Source organism: Balaenoptera physalus (genome assembly GCF_965194825.1).
Source record: "Balaenoptera physalus genome assembly, chromosome: 20".
Lineage (NCBI taxonomy): Eukaryota > Metazoa > Chordata > Mammalia > Artiodactyla > Balaenopteridae > Balaenoptera > Balaenoptera physalus.
In genome coordinates, this window is record NC_138901.1 from 56,036,081 (window position 1) to 56,052,319 (window position 16,239).

General features: G+C 46.1%; 2 protein-coding genes across 6 annotated transcripts in view; both read right to left on the reverse strand.

Moving 5' to 3' along the window:
• The window catches only part of CHRNB1 (cholinergic receptor nicotinic beta 1 subunit), a 39,222-nt gene extending 23,288 nt beyond the window's left edge, over positions 1-15,934 (reverse strand). Inside the window, exon 1 of one of the 5 annotated variants that reach the window (XM_082441180.1) lies at positions 15,749-15,934. In XM_082441180.1, the coding sequence (XP_082297306.1) occupies positions 15,749-15,824 (76 nt within the window). In that variant the 5' untranslated portion in view covers positions 15,825-15,934. The remainder of the gene's footprint in view (positions 1-15,748) is intronic. The other 4 variants (XM_082441183.1, XM_082441181.1, XM_082441176.1 and 1 more) reach the window with 4 other exon arrangements.
• Positions 13,306-14,705, reverse strand: LOC309650175 (thialysine N-epsilon-acetyltransferase-like). Its single transcript, XM_082441216.1, has 6 exons — positions 14,621-14,705; positions 14,421-14,472; positions 14,201-14,284; positions 14,000-14,101; positions 13,817-13,857; positions 13,306-13,683 (listed from the first exon to the last, which is right to left on the reverse strand). Exons 1-6 carry the CDS (start codon positions 14,684-14,686, stop codon positions 13,516-13,518), a joined length of 513 nt encoding a protein of 170 aa, XP_082297342.1. The 5' UTR covers positions 14,687-14,705; the 3' UTR covers positions 13,306-13,515.
• Positions 15,935-16,239: the final 305 nt, after the last annotated feature.

Below are 16,239 nucleotides of genomic sequence, written 5' to 3' on the forward strand. Positions count from 1 at the left end.
ACCTGGTAGCTGGCATTGCCCCCCGGCTTCCGGCTGAGTGGCATGAAGGTGGGCCGGGGCGGAAGGTGCTCGGTAGCCTGGACGTCGGGCAGGGGCTGGGAGGAGCGGACGAGCAGGGCTGAGCTGGGAGCCGGGGCCCGCCGGTACGAGGCCTCGGCCAGCACCGTGAGGGAGGCGGAGGTGGTCAGAGGGCGCCGCACGGGCAGCATCTCGGCCCATTCGGCCGCCCGGCGCCGAACTCCTTGGGGTTAGAACAGAGGCCTAATAGGATGGATCTGAATAGCAAACAATAATAATGAGGGACATACACTAGGGCATGCGGAGAAATAGGGGACTCTACATCTCACTTGGGAGTAGAGGAGCCCTGGTCATTTAAATCTAGAAGGGTTCTTGCATGCATATAAGATGTGAGATTTCTAAATGCTAGGACACTGCTAAGAATTTGAAAAGAGTAATAAAATTTGTAGAAGACCCCAAACTTGAGATGATGACAAGGGAGAGGAACAGGGACGACTGAATAGCTGGAATCGCTGGTCTACCTCCTATTTTCTCTCTCTCTCTTTTTTTGGCCAAGGCAGTGAAAGCTCTGAGCCCTAACCACTGGACTGCCAGGGAATTCCCCACCTCCTATTTTCTGTCTTCACTGAGGAAGCCAAAGCTATGCGTTCAATCCTGTGCTCCCAATTTTCCTACCTTCTCTCCTGTTTTTCACATTTTCAAAATTAGCAATCCCTAATTTTGAGTAAGTCCAATTTTTCAACTTGTTCTTTTGTATCTGAGCTTTTGGTTTTATATCTAAGAAATCTTTACCTAATGTCCTTGTCTAGAGTTTTATAGTTTTTATTTTACATTTAGGTCAATGATCCATTTTGAGTTAAATTTTGTATATGGTGCCAGATACAATCAAACTTCATTTTTAACCTATGAATATGCACTTCTTTGAGCACAATGTGTTGAAAGACTATCCTTTCTCTACTGAATTGCCTTTTCGCTTCTTTCAAAAATCAGAAAATGCAAACTAATGTATAGTGACAAAAGGCACTGGTGGTTGGTGGAAGACTTTTGGGATTGATAGAAATTGTGGCGATGGTTTGTTTTATATGTATGTCAAAACTGAACAAATTGTATGCTTTAAATAGGTGTACTTCATTGTATGTCAATTATGCCTCATTAGATTTTTTTAAAAATTAGGGGTTTCAAAAAGCTAATATATGAAGAACTATTCCTGAGCTTTGCAGGAAGGAACAAAATATGAGCTTAGGAGAGAAAACACCAAAAATGTACACTTGTGTCACTCCCACCTCAGAGAACTGATCAATCATAAACACTTAATACACTGTTTTTTCCTTAAATCTAAACCTAAAATTTCACTCTTGATACCAGCCGTCTTTCTCTTCTTTCGGGAAAGGATCTTGTTATGGAGTCTTACTACTTAGAGCCTTACTTCTGCCCAAGGCATTAGTACTCCTGGTACTGCCTAGCCTCTTACTTACCCATGCTTTAGCCTTCTCTGCCATTCCCTTCTTTGGTAATATTTTTTCCACTCTTCATTCAGCTCCATCAATACGCATTCCTACTCTTCTCCACTCACATCTTCTATTTGCCCGAATCCCTCTCTTCCCTTTTGGGTTCTTCTCTTAGCTCCTTTTTTTTTTTTTTCTTTTTCTTCTTTTTTCCTTAGCTCCTTTTTAAGTGTCCTCCTCTTTTCTTCCTTTATAAGGATTTCTCTAAACATTTCATCTAGCCTCTACAGCTGACTTTATCCAATTCTTTATCCAAAACGTCTATCTCTAAGCTTTAGAAACAGTTTATCAAGAGAGAGTTAGCTATTTTCAAAACATTTCAGGGATGAGATAAAACATAGTGGAAGAGAATCACCTGCCTGCCTCTTTTGTGAAGAGATCCCCACTCCTAGATACACTCATTCACGAAGGATATGTCTAAAGCTCTAATCCAATTCTCCTCCAACATGTCAGGGTTGGCCCTCAGGCAGAGGTAGCAACATTACCCTGGTTTTTCAAGCTACCATGATCCCAAGGCAGAAATGCAAAGCTCAGAATGGAGTTTTCCCTCACATAACTCAGCAGTTCAACTAAACGTCACTCATTCTTATACTTCTAGGGTCTTTTTCCTTCAAAGATTCTCCAAAACAAGCTTTCTCCTCAACTTCACATTCCAAGTCAGTCTCTGCTCCTTAATTCCACCCACATTACCCCAGTATTTTTCCTCCAAAAATACCAGTGGTATAAAGTGAGCTCCTAGTTCTGCTCAGTCCATGCTCATTGAGAAGATAAGCAGAGGAGGGCAAGAGCAGTTGAGTGAATCTCTAGAAGGCTACCTAGATCCAAAGGATAACTCAATTCAATTCAATGGCCAGGGCTTATGGAGCTTTGGCTTATAGAGCCTAGGACTGGACAGAGGAAGTGAGAGTCCTAGGTTCCTAAGTACTTCACTTTCCTCAAATTATAAGATACAAAATTAGGTCCCACCTTCAACCTATCTTCTAGTCCTGGGTTCTCAAAATAAAGGAGGGAGTTCTAGAAGAAAATCAGGAAGGGTCTGGATAAAAATCACGTGTTGAAGGTGAGGATGCCATATTCCTTAACAAAGGAATTGGAATTGGGATATCCAGGTAAGGTCTGGAAAGTTGGATGACTGTGCCCTGGAAGGTGAACAGATATTTCATTTGGGAGAGCACCGCTTAGAGAACAAAACACATTAAGTTCTGACAGAAAAGGAAGAGCTGATGGGATAGCTAAATGATAACTTAGATCCCAGATCTGACATTTGCAGTTCTATCCTGGAAGAAGATCAACAACACTAGGACCCAATTCTGAGAGGGATGAAAAGAACCTTCCCAAATTTATAGTTCTAGAAGCAATGTAAACACTCCTTGAACCACACTGAAGTTTGCTGAGTCATGAATATTAAAATCAGCAGCAAGGACAGATTGGGCAAGTATCTATATGGCACTGAACGTTGAAGAAAGATTAGTCTGAATTTAAGGATTTACTGTTGTTTTCAACTGAGGCATGGGGCAGAAAATGCTAAAGTGGCCAGGACACAAAATCCACATTACCTGGCTTCCAGCTCAAGTCCAAACTCTATTCTCTGATTCAAAGCATCCTAGCCCCAATTCACTCAATCAAGTCTATCACTGCCATAGCCCACAGGAGAAAAGAGAAAGATTCAGAGACACATTTTCTGTTGGACACTTATATGTGGAAAGGGAAACATGTCCCTTCCCAGCAGTCTCACACAGTTAATTTGAACTGGATACCAATCTTTCCCAGCTGTGTCTGACTCCCATGCTTCCTAGAACAAAAGCAAACATCATATCTTGATCTCAGGCTTAGTTTAAGAATCACTTTTCTTAGGGATGGGAAGGACCCAGATGAAGGACAAGATACTGTGGGAAATGAGGCTAAAATCTTATGAGGAAGGGTATTTCAATAAAGGTAATGCAAGTTTGGGGGAAAAGGATATAAGAGACAAATGCACTCTATCAGAATCAGAAAGGAATTAAGAAACTTTGCCAAAGAAAACAGAAATGCTATGGAGGCAGGCTAGAAGAAAAAGTCCCATGAGTTAGGAAAGTATGCAGAAAAAAAATGACAGAAAGAATCAGCTGGGAGCTTCCTTCTTCCATCTTAGCTGGGTAATGGAATAGGTAGTTTCTGGGTATTACACAGAAATATTAGGATAAAAAGCTAACGACTTATATTGAGAGGTTAAGTTAAGATAGATGTGGGTACCCACAGGCACTGAAGAATATAAAGAAATCTGGCGAGGGAAGTAAGGCAGAAATGAATAGGCATTTAGAATGGGTCAAAAGTGACTACACTGAGCTTACCAGTCGAAGTTGGGGCAGAAACCTACTCCAAGGGCAAATATGAGACCCTTTCCAGTTATAGCAAGATATGACTTCACAGGGAAGGAGTTCAAGAAAGTCATTTCCAAGGGCACGAAGGTGGAGAGGTCTATTATGGGAGGAAAGGCTTGAGGGGAAGTGAAGGAAAGGGGGTTCTTCTCCTCACAAGTAATGTTATGATAAGATAACTCTGCTCTTGCTCCTCAGGGTAAAATGAGAGAAGACAGGAATCAGGAAAGTCTCTGAGACAATTCCAGGCATAAAGTCCAAAGAGGTTCAAAATAACAACAGTCACATAAAGAAAAATTCCTGAGAGGCAAGAGGGGTCTCCCTCTGGCTTAATCTAAATGGGAAAAAAATGTCCTAAAAAATAAGATTCAGAACAGATTTAAAAGGTGGTAATAAAAGGAGTTCTAAAAAACCCAATCCTGGGCAACGGGGGACCTGAAGTAAACAAGGATCTTTTAAAGATAGTCTCCTTCTCCTTTAAAAAAAGGCTAGTGGATTCCCAAACTGGGCGAGTTGGCCAAAAGTCTTCTAGAAGTGGAAATCCTTAAGAAGAAGATTAACAGATGGAATCCTTGTGAGATCCCCTTTTAGAGATCAGGGATATGAAGCTTACACTCCTCAAGATGAAGAAACTGTATGAATGATCTAAATGTATGAGGTCAAAGTGAGATGACAAATACAAAACCATCCCTGGGTAAAACAGTAGACCAGCTAGTCTTGGAATAAAGGGGTGGGGTGAGAGACTTGAGAAAAGGTGCCACCTTATGGCTATGAGGCAACTAGACGGCTACAGCCCAGAGTTCCTGAGGTCAAAGATACTAAATGTCATAAACAGATTCTGACCGTTTCTCCTTGGGGTGGGAACAGAAATATAAGATGAAAGTGGGGTGAGTCTTCCAGAGCCAGTAAGCAGAGGCCTCTCCGAGGAAGATGAAAAGATCTAATATGGGACGGCCTTCCCAAGGGGGTAATAGTGGAGAATAAAGAGAATTCTCCATGTGCTTGGACTGTGGGGAAGACGTGATTCAGATCCAAGGTAGATCTTCTACCAGAGACAGGAAAAGTCAACGAGACGCTGGGTAAATGGGGTCTCTTCTGGGGGGTTGGGAGGGGAGCTGAACCAAGTACAATAATGCCCTGATGCTCAATCCCGGAGATGCGGGTAAAAGCAGGTGTAATAGAGGGCTCAAAAATAAGAGGAAGGGGTTAACTTCTAGAGGTCTCCCCCCAGGACGGCCGCGCGTGGGAGCGTGGGTCTAAGGTTCTAAGGGTCAGGGCTTAGCTCCAGAATGTCGATCCCGCCCCACTCTTCCCTACTCTGGCTGGAGGGAGGGGGCTGAAGACCGCGTCCCCGGCCAGCGCGCCGCCTCACCTTGTAGAAGGCCCCGTTGGAGCCGCGCACCTCGACCGGCAGTCCCGGCTCCACATCCCCCCCAGAGGCCAGGCCGCCCATGGCGCCGCCACCGCCTCCGACTCCCCCGGCGGCGGCTGCAGCAGCGCTCTGAGTACGGGCCGGGCCAGGTCCCCGGCGTCTCCCCGGAGGAGGAGCCGGAGGGGGAGCCGCGGGGGGCGGGAGCCGGGCCGGCCCCACGGCGGCCCTGCCACAGCCAACGAGCAGGGGGCCGGGGCCGGGCCGCTCCCCGTCCGCCGCCGCCGCCTTGGTCTCCGCCACCGTGAGGGAAACGGCCACCGCCGCCGCCGCTGCCTTCGTCACCTCAGCTTCCGCCCGCCGCTGCCCCCGCTGCTGCCTCAGTCCCGGGACCCGCTGCTGCCGCTGCCGCTCCACGGCCTCCACCTCCCCCTGCCGCCGCCGCCTACTGCGCAGGCGCACCGGGCACCCGCCCGCCGCGCGCGGGCCCCGAGGGCCAAGGCGCAGGCGTTAAGGCTGGCGACCCAGCTCGCGCTGGCCAGCGCATCAGGGCTTCCACACTCCTCTTCACTCTCTCACGCCCCCTCCTGGTCGCTTACTTGCGCTTGCGCAGAACCAGACTGGTTCTCTTTCCTCGCCACCCCACCTCTCCACCGCCCCTGTCTCTTCCTTTTACCGCCCCACAACACTGGGAGCTAACCAATCATGGGGAGGGAGGGACAGCGCTCACTCAATCGGATTGGACTTCTGATGCTCCTGGTCAGACCACACCCACTTCGCCACGGTGCGCTCCAGCAGGCTTGTACAAGTTAGGGATGGGCATGCGCCTGAATGATTGCTTGGTCACTTTCCCCACCTTTGTCTTTCTTGGTGCGCACGCTCCGAAGGAAAAAAAAAAAAAAAGGAGTTGTCGAAAGGCAAAAAAAAAAAAAAAAAAAAAAAAAGGGCCTGGTGCGCACGCGCTGGGCTTTACAGTCCACAAGGCGGACTGGACTCTCTAGAGCCTCTGTATCTCTGCACAATGCGGTTTAAGAGTCACGTTCTTGCCTTGAGAAGATTCTGGTCATGCATACAAAGAAAGGTTAAAGAAAGATTTCAAGGCAGTACCGAAAGGCAAATGCAACTTAGCACAAGATTTGATATCTAAATGCGGAGAAAATCCAAAAGAGGAAAAATTGTTACAGAGAAAGGATAGTGAAGGGGAAACTTAGGATTCGTAAACTAAGATAAGTAAGAAATTTCGATAGAAGTGAATAAAATAGCCAAGAAATTAGGATCATGTGTTGTGCAGTAATCATTTAGCAAATATTTATTTAGCCCTCACTGTGTTCCATCCACTGTGGTAGGTCGTAAGGATACAAAGACAAGATGTGGTCCCCAAAACAAGGACTTTATAATATATTGGGGAAGGAGCAGACAAACACATTTAAACAAGTAAGTGCATGGAGTTCATTTGAACATGGGATAAAGATAAGGACTAAGTTTTGAGGGAATCCCAAGGAGACGAACAATGGTCAGTTGTTCTTCAGAGTGATAGGGAAAGACTACTGCAGGGGAGGTGATGCAAATTGAGATTTGAGGGATAAATAGGCATTTGCTAGAGGAAAAGTGCAGTAAGAGTATTCTTGAGAGAACAAGAACTACAATGGTGCAGAGGAGCAGAAAGAACATGTCCTTTGGGGAACCACAACTAGTTCAAATAGCGTTTGGCTTGAAGTAGGGAAGCTAGACTGTGAAGGACTTGTAAATCAGGTTAAGGAAAATGGTCTTCACTTTATCCATACTGGAGAGCCACTGAAAGATTTAAAGCAGTAGTATAATGTAATAAGATTTATGTTTTACAACTGTGGGGAATAGATTAAAGAGAAAGGGCATCCCAGAAGGCAGTGAGAGCTGTGAGGAGCTGTTGCAGGTGAGGAAGATGCTAAGGACCACCTCGGATTAGGGCTGTGGGCAACAGAGGTACAGGTTGATTTGAGCCTGTTAAATTTGCAATAGAATCAACAAGAATTGGTGATAAGGATGGGGTGGAGTCAGTGAAGAAGTGGGAGGAACACAAATTTCTACCTTGGATTGCTGAGTGCATGGTGATGCCAGTCATGGAAGAGAGAACATACGAGAAAAAGTTTTGGAGGAGAAGTTGATGAGTTCAATGAGTTTGATTGTGCTCTTTGAGTTTGAGGGTCCACCATCCAGGTGGTCATGTTCCCTTGTCTTCAACAAACTTCTCTTTCAGATCCCAATTTAAATATAATTTCATTAGCCTTCCATTATGCCCACACTGGTTTAGGTCCCCTGCCTTACACTGCCAAAGCATCCCATACTCCTTTGTGGCACACATCATGGTTGTAATTTTAATCATTTATCCAGCGTCTGTCTTCTGCCATCACACTATGAGTAAGCCCTATGAGATCAGAGACTGGGTTCCAGGTCTGTTTGTCCCCAGCATTGTATACTCAGTACTTAGCACAGTTCCTGGCACGGCAAATATTAACTGAAGGAACCAATGTCCTGTAGGTCAATGGACACACAAGTGTGTGGCCCAGGAGACATCTGGGCTAGAGAGGTGAATGTGAGAATTATCAGCGTATTAGACATAGTTAAAGCTATAAGAGAAAATTAGATGTCTAAAGAAAAGTGACTTAGAAATGGATTGGGTCCATGATAAAACTCTCAACTACAACAGTATTTAAAGGGCTGGCAGGGAATTCCCTGGTGGTCCAGTGGTTAGAACTCCATGCTTCCACTGCAGGGTACCGGTTGGATCCCTGGTTGGGGAACTAAGATCCCACATGCCGTGCAGCGTGTCCAAAAATTAAACAAAGAAACAAATAAATAAATAAAGGGCTGGCAAAAGAAGAGGTGCCTTCAAGAGTGCCTGAGAAGGAACATCAGTAAAGAGGGTAGCAGAAATAATAAAAGGGACTAGACTATCAGCAGTGATTCTGATAAGGAGTAGGGAGGGAGAATTAGAGAAATTAAGTGGGACAGATTATCAGGAGTGCTGGCTGTCAGACTAAAATGTTTGGGTTTGGACCCTTAAGCAACAGGAGTGGCTGAATTTTGTCTTGGAAATGGCACCATCATCAATTTCCAAGCCTCTGGCAGCAACAGTCCTCTCAGATTTGACTTTTGCTCTTTTTCATCTGCTTTAGTCATTGTTCATTCAGGCCAAGGATGAGAGTGGGAAAAGGGGGAACAGCATTTCACATGGGGAAATGGCATGTACAGAAGGCCCAGAAGGGAGACTACAGTGCATTTGAGGTACTGGAAAGAGTCTAACATGGTCAGAACTGACTTGCTGGGGAAAAAAGGCTGGAATAATATTTCAGATAATGGGGATTTGGGCCAGAGCCTGGAGGGATTAGCCAGAAGTTTGGACTTTGTGCTGACAGCAGTGGGAGCTGTGACTGGATTTTCAGCCAATTTGCCTTTAGGTGAAATTGCCTGTAGGTGAAATTACTCTAGCTGGACTATACAGAATGTGTCAACAGAATGCCCCAGCTTGCCTTAGGACTTCTTTTTCTTTTTTTTGGCCGCACCGCATGGCATGTGGGATCTTAGTTCCTGGACCAGGGATCGAACCCATGCACTGTGCAGTGGAAGCATGGAGTCTTAACCACTGGACCGCCAGGATAGTCCTGCCTTAGGACTTCTAAATACACAGAGACATTGAGAGAGGAAGATAGAAAGATGGATAGATTGATAGATGGATGGCTAGATAGATCCTGAAAATGGGGATTAAATGAAAGTTTACAGATTGAATGTTGAGACTTGCCCCAGACTCCCTCTTCACCCAGCTCTGAGATTACCTACAACCAGGCTTACACCCTCCAGGCAGGAGTTTGGAAGCATCTTCTCTGGGAAATCTCACCAGACAAGGAAAAAGACCTAATGGTACTGACATCAGGGGTTCCTCAAGGAAATGGCCTCATGGCTCACCCTATAGTAAAGTTCACGGTCCACCTGCCTCCCTACATCCCATACAGACACACTCACAGTTTCCAATCAGTACCTTAGTGTCCCGATCTTAAATATGAGCAGACAACTGAGGATTACCAGACATTTGAGGAAAGCCTTTAAAATGAAAGATGGAGGCCAAAACAACGAAAGAAAGTTTAGAAGAAATACAGACTACACAAGGAGAAAAACATTTTTTAAAAAACCTATGATGAATATTCTCAGATGAGAAAAGGACATATATCCATGAAACAAAAACAGAATGTTTTTAAAATGCAGAGAATAAGAGAGCTCTTAGAAATTAAAAACATGAGAGCAAAAATAAAAATTCAGTAGAAGGAGGTATGTAATGTACAACATGGTAAATATAATTAACATTGCTGTACGTTATATATATGAAAGTTAAGTTCTCATCACAAAAAAATTTTTATTTCTTTAATTTTGTAGCTATATGAGATGATAGATGTTCACTAAACTTATTGTGATAATCACTTCATGATGTATGTAAATCAAATGATTATGCTGCACACAAACTTATACAGTGCTGCTATGTCAATTATATCTCATTAAAACTGGAAGAAAAATAAATAAATAAAATCAATTAGGGAATTTAAAAAATTTCAGTAGAAGGGTTGGAAAATAGAAATTAAAGAAATCTCCCAGAAAGTAGAGCCAGAAAATGAAGATGGGGAAAAAAGGAAAGAAAAAAAATCTTTTTTTTAAATTATGGGATTAGTCCATGGGATTCAACATCTGAATAACAACAAAAGTTCCAGAAAGATCACAGAGATAATGGAGGGAGAAAATCACCCAAAAAATAATAATAAAAATTTTAAATGTTTCCATAACTGAAGAACGTGAGTTTCCAGATTGCAAAGACCCACTGAGAAAACACTAAGACATTTCCATGGAAGATTTCAGAATTCTAGGATAAAGAGACGCTCCTAAAAGCTGTGGTTGGGGAAAGAGGGAAGGAAAATAAAAATAAGCTTCATACATAGGATTCAGAATAAGAAAAATTTCAGGTTTCTGAACAGCAATACAGCAAACTTTCAGTTTCTGAAGCTTGAAGACAATGGAGAAATGCCTTCAAAATTCTTAGGGTAAATTATTTCCAATCTAATATTTGATACCCATCCACACTGTCAATTAAGCACAAGAGCAGACCAGACATTTTCAGACTTGTAAGATTCCAACAAATTTACCTCCCAGGCATCCTTTCTCAAGAAGCTCCATCAAAATAAACCGAGAAAGGTGAGTACATGGGTTCTGGGAAACAGGCTGTCAAGAGAGGGGCAAAGGTCCCTAAGATGGATGTGAAAGGGGACTCCAACAGTGCAGCCTAAAGATCAGACTGTGTGCTGGAGCAGGTCTAAGGGCTCCGTGAGAAAGTTCTTCAAAATGAAATAGATCAAATTCCTTACGTGTTTGTATATTCTTAAGAAGAGATTAACATAACTAGGGGAGAATTGGGGGATAATTTAGAGTACACAGAAAACTAAGCAAATGAATAAAGGAGACAAGGCAAGTATTAATTTCAGGGAAAACAAAAATGATGCAAGAAAGAAAAACACCTATAACAATCCACATGGCTCAACTGTGAAGAGCATTTGCATAATCATAACATGTAAACATGAAACACAGATCCATCCAGAGTTATGATATAATATTGGAGGGATGGGAGGATGGGAAGTAGGGATGGGGTGAAAGAGGGGTTGGAAAAGAGGGTTAGCAATGGGAGGTCAATACTAGTGCTCGAAACAGAAACATCAAGAAGTAGCAATAACTGGACTTCCCTGGTGGCGCAGTGGTTAAGAATCCGCCTGCCAATGCTAGGGGACACGGGTTCGAACCCTGGTCCGGGAAGATCCCACGTCCTCGGAGCAACTAAGCCCGTGCGCCACAACTACTGAAGCCCACGCGCCTAGAGCCCGTGCTCCGCAACAAGAGAAGCCACTGCGATGAGAAGCCTGCGCACCGCAACGAAGAGTAGCTCCCACTCGCCGCAACTAGAGAAAGCCCGTGTGCAGCAACGAAGACCCAATGTGGCCAAAAAAAAAAAAAAAAAAGTAGCAATATCTGTATGCCATTTTGAATTTGAAATATGAAGGTGAATACAAAACCCCCCCATAACAATACAATTAAAAAACTCAATTGAAAGTGATTGACTCTGAAGAGCTGGGGAATTGGGAGACTACTGTTTTCTTATATAGGTCTTGTAGAGATATTTGACACTTTAAATACTATACTGTATATCTATGATTAAAAAAAAATAACCCCATGGAAGGGGGGTACTTACAGAAGGAGGCTGGGAGATCAGTTAGGAGGTTATAGCAATTTTCAAAGAGAGGTGATAGTGGAAGTGGGGTTAGGGATGTGGACAGATTTGAGAGATATTTTAAGTTATCTCTATTCTTTCTTTAAAAATCCCTCCCCCTAAATGCCCTCCCCTCTGTTCTCCCTGGAATGGACAGAACCCAGGTGATTTTCACTCCATACTAGTCAGCCCCAGCACTTAATAGAATCACCCTACAGGAGGTTAATGAAGTGATGAGTGGGTGGGAGACCATGGGGTGGCTGCAGAATGGATTGATGCCGGGGTGCAAAGACACCCTATGAAAACTGGTAAGATCTGGGTCAGGGTGAGCGAATAACAAAAAAACAAGTGTAAACTCTGAAAAGCAAAGACAAAACAGGACGGGGGCAAGATACATTTTGGAAATATTGTTTCCTAGTTCATAATCTTTTCTTCTGCATTAGTATTTAAAGTTTTATTTATTCATTTTTCTGAAGTACTACATGGGCGAGGCACAAAATTCAGAAGATCCAAAGTGGCATGGGGAAAAGTCCCCTTCCTCGCGTTACCTGGACACCCAGTTCCTCTCCCTGGAAGCAACCACTCTCTGCTTGTTTGTGTGTCCTTCCAGAAATAATTCATTCTGAGTTAAGTTTAAAAAGTGCCATCAAAAGATAACTTGTTCATGTTTAAAAGATATTCATCCCTGCCAGATTAGATGAGCCAAGGGCATGAAACTGGATTCTTCTTGCTCCCATCTGTGGAAGGGGCAGACAAGCTTCATTATTTCTCAATCAAGTTTGTCCTAAAGGCCCATCTGTTGTAAACTCATTTTAAGGGCCCAAAACTGGCACCACTCTGGAAGAATTTGGGCCTTTGAAGTGTTGTTTGGCTGAATTGTATTTTTTTTTTTTTGAATTTTAAGATGGATCTTCAACTCTCTAGGCTCCATTGATCCTGTGTTTTACAATTTACACATTTATGTTACCTGCTGGTCCACTTTCAGTGTCTAAATTATGACCATTTAACCAATGGTTCCTCCACAAAAGGAGTAATATGTTACCACTGGAAGTGAGGATGTGTTTAATAACTTAGGAAGATGTTTCTGATTTATTGTTAAATGAAAAAACAGGTGGCAAAAGAGTTGATCCCATAAATCCCCACATAATTAACTAATTATATGTATATATGTACATTGAAAAAAATCTAAGGAATCAGTACCAAAGGGTTAAGAGTAGAGATGTAAGTAAGGCTATGGATTTTATTTTTATATGTCCCTTCAAACTTCTCTACAACAAACCTGCATTACTTGTATAATAAAATATTATGAAAGTAGGAAATGAACCTGTTTCCCTTCTTGTCTCCATGGGTCCTAAAGGTTTGTTCTGGTTCTGCTGAACTGAAAAAAAAGGCTTTGTGACTTTTGAAAAAGAAAAAGCACTCGCTAGCTGAGCGGATTTTTTAAAAGTTGGGGCCAGTGGTCCTTCCCAGTGTCCCTAAAATGCCGCCACCAGGTGGCAGCCTGTTCCATCTGTTGAGTCGGTGGGCCTGCCTCAGTCTCGGATTCCACACAGCCCAGTCCAGACACTGGAGGCCTTTGTCTGGGTCCCAAACCTGACCAACAAGCCTGATATATATGCTAGAGGCCAGAGCCAATACTCTGGTCCATTGTGGGTGAAAGTCATCTTAGGCCCACTTTTATCCCCAGGAGCAATATCCACTGACCAGAAAACACTGAGGAAGGGTCGTAATAGCTGAAGCTTGTCACATCCTCAATTCCTCCACCCAACACCACATCAACACATAGGAATTCTCATTTATTTTTTACCCTTAACAAGGAGGTGGGAAGGCTTGCCTCTTCCTCACCTCTGTTCTTTCCATCTGGGAATATTCACCTCCAACCCTCCTTCCCTTCCTTCCGGGAGGCCTTGGTCAGTGGAGACAGTCTCTGAGGACTGCTTGAGCTGGTGGGGATGAAGAAGCTGAAATGGAGATCCCCAAGGGATGGCGTCACTTTCCTGCCAACTCCCTCATCGCCTCTCCTTCAAAGCGAAAGCAGTGCCAACCTTCAGCTTCCGTCAGATCTTGGGCTCCTAGGGCCTTATACAAGTCCGTAGCCCCCTTGTTCCAGTCTAGGACTGCCAGGCGGAACTGGGAGCAGCCCTTATCCAGGGCCACCTGTGGGAGAAGACACCACTCACTTTCCTGGGTCAAAAAGGAAAAGACTTTCTCGCCCTCCATTCAACCCAGGTGCCTCCCATACAGCTTTGCTTTGCCAGGGCCCAGCTTGTAGCTCCATCCCTCTCCTCACCTCAGCCACTTTTTTGATTATTTTGGAGCCAATGCCCTGACCTGATGTGGGGAGAAAAAGACAAAAAGAGGGATTGTCTGAGTTGAAGGGGATCAGAAAAGACCATAGGTTAGGATTAAGAGGCAAGGGATGGTGGTCCAGTCTATGGGTTGCTTTTCTCCCAGCCTGGCCTCTGCCCAGTACCCCGATACTCTGGCTTCACGTAGATGTCTTCCAGATAAATGTTTCGTCCCTTCCATGTGCTGTAGATGAAGTAGTATAGCCCATAGCCCACCACACAGGGCCCTGAGAGAGAAAAAAAGAAGGGTCAGGCCGCTGGGCACCTGGGGGAGAGACCTTTGAGGCTGACTGGAGAGGGCGCCTCTGAGCTAGGAGTGCTCTTACCCTGTGGCTCCCCGGGGGCAGGAAGAATCTCTGCTACCAAACAGTGATAGAAAGGATTCTCTCCAAAGCCATCTGCTCTCAGGGCTGCAGAGATCGGAGTTGTGACAAAGAGATAGAGACAGAAGGCCTGGGTGTGTGCCCAGTCTGGAGTTACTGCCTGGGGAACCCATCCGTCACTTCCACCCCAGCCTCCGTCAGGACTCAGGTGTTGGGCCCGTACCTTCTTCACTGATCTTCACCTGGTCTGAGAGTTTCTCGTACTCAGCGAGTTCCTACAGCGTGCGGACAGAGGCTAGATTAAGGCAGGAGGAGCCCTGGGCGCGCTCCTCCCTCTGCTCCCACCTCCTCCTTCCCGCCCCCACTCCAGCAGCGCCGCTCTGACCCCCTCTGGGACCCCGGTTTCCGGCCTGCAGCCCTCACCCGAATCAGCCTCAGGATATTTCCACAGTCTCCCTTCTTGGCTTCTCGGATCAGCACGGAAGCCATCTCGATCTCCACCGTCTGGGACCGAAGTCCAGGATCCCCACTTCCGTTCTGCAGGACCGGGCGAAGAGCAACGGGGACCCTTTAAGGGGCCTCCAAATTCGGATCCCGGAAAGCCGGGGGAGTGGTGGGGAGCGAGGTGGTGGGGGCGCCGCGGGCTGGGAAGCAGAAGCCCGATTCCGGCTGCCGCGGGGCCGAGAGAGTGGTGGGACTAGCGGTCCTCACGGCCTGGTAGCCCCTAATTTCGGGCCCCGCCAGCGCGCACCTGCCAGCCAATCAGCTGGCAGAGCAGGCATGTCCCCGCCCACCCGCCCCGCCCCGCCCCCCCACCCGCCAGCTCTGCCCCTATGGCCGGGTATCTAGACCGCACTCCCCGCAGGGGTCAAGGCTGGACTTCCGAGGCTTCCTCGTTGTTGTTATCTGGGTGTTCCAGCCTCCGTTGGAGAAACCCCACGGCTCGAAAGATACCTCCTTCTTTAACTGAAGTGTGCAGTGATTACCTGCTCTACCCTTCACCCCAACTCACCCATTCCAGCCCATCCAGACTCGGGGTGAGCCCCAAGACCTCCAGCTCTTGCCTACTGGCTCAAAGTGTTACTTCTCTTGGGGGCATTTGTATTTTAAGATGGGTCAGGGAGAGGGTGATGAATTTCTACCGGTAAATGGTTAGGCCTCGCAGTAGACGGCTAAGAGAAGATAATGGGGGGAAGGGACCAGGACTCAGTATCCACTGACTCACACGCAGAGACAACACCTCCCTACGCAGCAAGCCTCAGAGGCCTGGGAAAATACTGAGGGAGGAGCTCAGAGCAGATACCAGGCACTGTGCCTGGATCATCTCCATTCATCCTCATTCACAGTAGCTCCGGAAAGTAGGTATTTTTTCACATTTTGCAGACAAGGACACTAAAGAACACAGGTGGGGTGACTTGCCCACAGTCACCCAGCTAGTATTTGGGATTCCATGTCTCAGCTCTAGGCCTTACGGAGGATGCTACTTGGGGATCCGGGCATGACTGTTTCTAGATCTCATGTTTACCTTACCCCTTTGAGGCCCAGACTTACCCGGGGCGAACGGCGCCCCCAACGCCCCCAGCAGCAGCAGCAGCAGCAGCAGCAGCAGTAGCGCCCCTGGTGTCATAGCCCGCCCGCGTCGCTCAGTGAGTCCGCTTGGGTGAGCCGCCAGGACAGCCAGCGCAGGGGAAGTGACGAGGCGCCCAGGAATGTGCACCTGTTATTGGGGGGCAGCCCAGCCCACCCGCCCCGCCCCGCCCCGCCCCGCCCCTGGGACTTGATCCCTCCCCGAGCAACTGCCAAAGCCTGCTACCCACAGATGGCAGACAACACTTCAATTGTATAAATAGTCTTTAATTGAGAAAGCATGGAGTGGAGACCGGTCCCCTGGGAGCAGAGCCTTTTTTGGGTACCTGACATCCAGCTGAGGTAAAGCAAGTTCTGTTCAGTTAGAAGCTGGAGGGGTGTATGAGGTCTAGAGACCAAGAGGCCATCACCCTCCTTGGCCTGACCCGTAGGGGAGAAGGGTGGGACTTATTGCT

Excerpts from the sequence above, each read along its gene's own strand:
- LOC309650175 (XM_082441216.1), bottom strand. The coding sequence starts at position 14,686 with ATGGCTTCCGTGCTGATCCGAGAAGCCAAGAAGGGAGACTGTGGAAAT. Across the intron at positions 14,285-14,420 it reads GGTGAAGATCAGTGAAGAAG|CCCTGAGAGCAGATGGCTTT; the intron begins GTACGGGCCCAA and ends CGATCTCTGCAG. Across the intron at positions 14,102-14,200 it reads TGCCCCCGGGGAGCCACAGG|GGCCCTGTGTGGTGGGCTAT; the intron begins GTAAGAGCACTC and ends TTTCTCTCTCAG.